The following is a 1,976-nucleotide window of genomic DNA, read 5'->3' on the forward strand; positions in this document are numbered from 1 at the left end:
ACACAATTTATTCTTGAAAAACAGTTTTGCACAAATTTTAATTCACCATCGACTCGATTTTGCACCAGACGTCTTGTATGATTGATGGAATAAGATTTATGGACGGGGCATAACGATGGATTAAAGCGCAGCCAGTAAACCCGTTTTCATATGAGCCCAAACGCGACTATAGCTGATAACTATCATAACGACAAATTGAACAAGGCATGGATGGATAACTCTCAGTTCTACAGCGCCGAAGGAACAAACTCCTTGTAAATGAACTCAACCACCCGGTTCATCAACAATGGAGCCTTTTCGGAATCCGGGTCCAACAAATGGAAAACATGACCCTCTCCGTATGTCTCGAAGAACTCAAGCAAACCATTCCAATCACTGTTCTTCAACGCCTGCCGATACTTCACGACCTTTTCCTTCAAGAAATCCTTCTCCGCAATGCAAACAAGAACCCTCTCGCACCGCAGATTCGACAACAGGTTCCTATGGGCAGCAGGGTTCAGCCTCGGATCATTCGGGCCAGTCGTTTCGGGGCAGATGAAATCCCACAGCTTAGTAGTATTCCCACTCCCGAAAAACGGGTGAATCAAAATCAGACCCTCGATTTTGATACCCAATTCAGATTCCGCACCAGAACGGACCACCATCTCATGAGCTATGTTTGCACCGGCGCTGTCGCCCGCCACGAAAACCCGTTTAAAATCAACGTGATCAGTTATCCAAGGGTCATCCCCTTGCCCGACATGGTAATGAGACTCCACCCATTTCATAGCAGCCCAGCAATCCTCGTAGCACGCTGGAATCGGGTGCTCCGGGGCCAGCCTGTATTCAACCGACACGACGACGGATCCAGATTCAGCAGCCAGGGAATTGACGTAGTTGTGGTACAGTGAAGAGAAGGCCGATTCGACCGAGAAACCGCCTCCGTGGACGTAGATGATGAGGGGCAGTTTCGGGTCTGGCGCTTCAGTTCGAGGGAGGTAAATCCGAGCCGCGACATTGTTTTGCGGCGAAACAACGACGTCTTTGGAAAGAACCCCGGTGTTCGGATGTTTAGATGGGGGTATGAAATCATGTTCAATGTATCTTTCGATGCGGCCGGTGTTGTGCACACGGAAGAATGGTGGGAAATCGTGGGTTAGATGATCAGATTGGTGATCCATCGGTGAAGAAGAAGAAGTGAGTCCAAGAAGATGAAAAAGAAATGGGTCCACTGGGTTACCAGTTCCACCATGGGTTTGGTTGTTGAACCAACTATCAATTCCATACAAATCAAAATATCTAAGTAAAAAATTTATTATGATATATATTGGAAAAGCTTGTGTGAGACCGTCTCACGAGTCGTATTTGTGAGACACATCTTTTATTTGAGTCACCCACACAAAAGTATTACTTTTTATGCTAAGAGTATTATTATCTATTCTCTTATATTAGGTTTGAACACATAACATTAACTACGTAGGAGGATACCAACTTTTCCTTCCTATTTTACCATAATACTAATATTACACTTTTGTTTTTTGCTGTTTTGTTTTGTTTTTTAAATTTCAACACACTTTTTTTTTATTTTTATTTTTTTATTTCAACCATTCAAATATCAATTTAGTCACTCTATAAATTGTCAAATTACACTTTAGTTCATCGATAATGATAAAAAAAATTTATACACAAGCATCGCGTGTGCATAGTAACTAGTTTTTATTATGAATATGGTTAGGGTTGATCCGTCTCACGGATTATGATCCGTGAGACGATCTCACATGAGACTCACTCATATTTTTTTTTTAGAAAATCAGATATTATGCATTAATTAACTCATAGTAGCTACATTCATCAATCACGATTAGTTTATTATCTAGTAAATATAAAATAAAATAAAATTCAGATTATGTAATCTACAAAAAATTATTACAATATTTTCCATCATAAATATTCATCAACCACGCATTTATCAAATAATATTTTATACACGAATAAAA

At 40.2% G+C, this 1,976-nt stretch overlaps 1 protein-coding gene across 1 annotated transcript; it reads right to left on the bottom strand.

Moving 5' to 3' along the window:
* Positions 1 to 1,262, bottom strand: LOC140818130 (probable carboxylesterase 13). Its single transcript, XM_073177988.1, has one exon. It carries the CDS (start codon positions 1,158 to 1,160, stop codon positions 228 to 230), a length of 933 nt encoding a protein of 310 aa, XP_073034089.1. The 5' UTR covers positions 1,161 to 1,262; the 3' UTR covers positions 1 to 227.
* Between the last annotated feature and the right edge of the window lie 714 nt (positions 1,263 to 1,976).

Source organism: Primulina eburnea, chromosome 17 (genome assembly GCF_022965805.1).
Source record: "Primulina eburnea isolate SZY01 chromosome 17, ASM2296580v1, whole genome shotgun sequence".
NCBI lineage: Eukaryota > Viridiplantae > Streptophyta > Magnoliopsida > Lamiales > Gesneriaceae > Primulina > Primulina eburnea.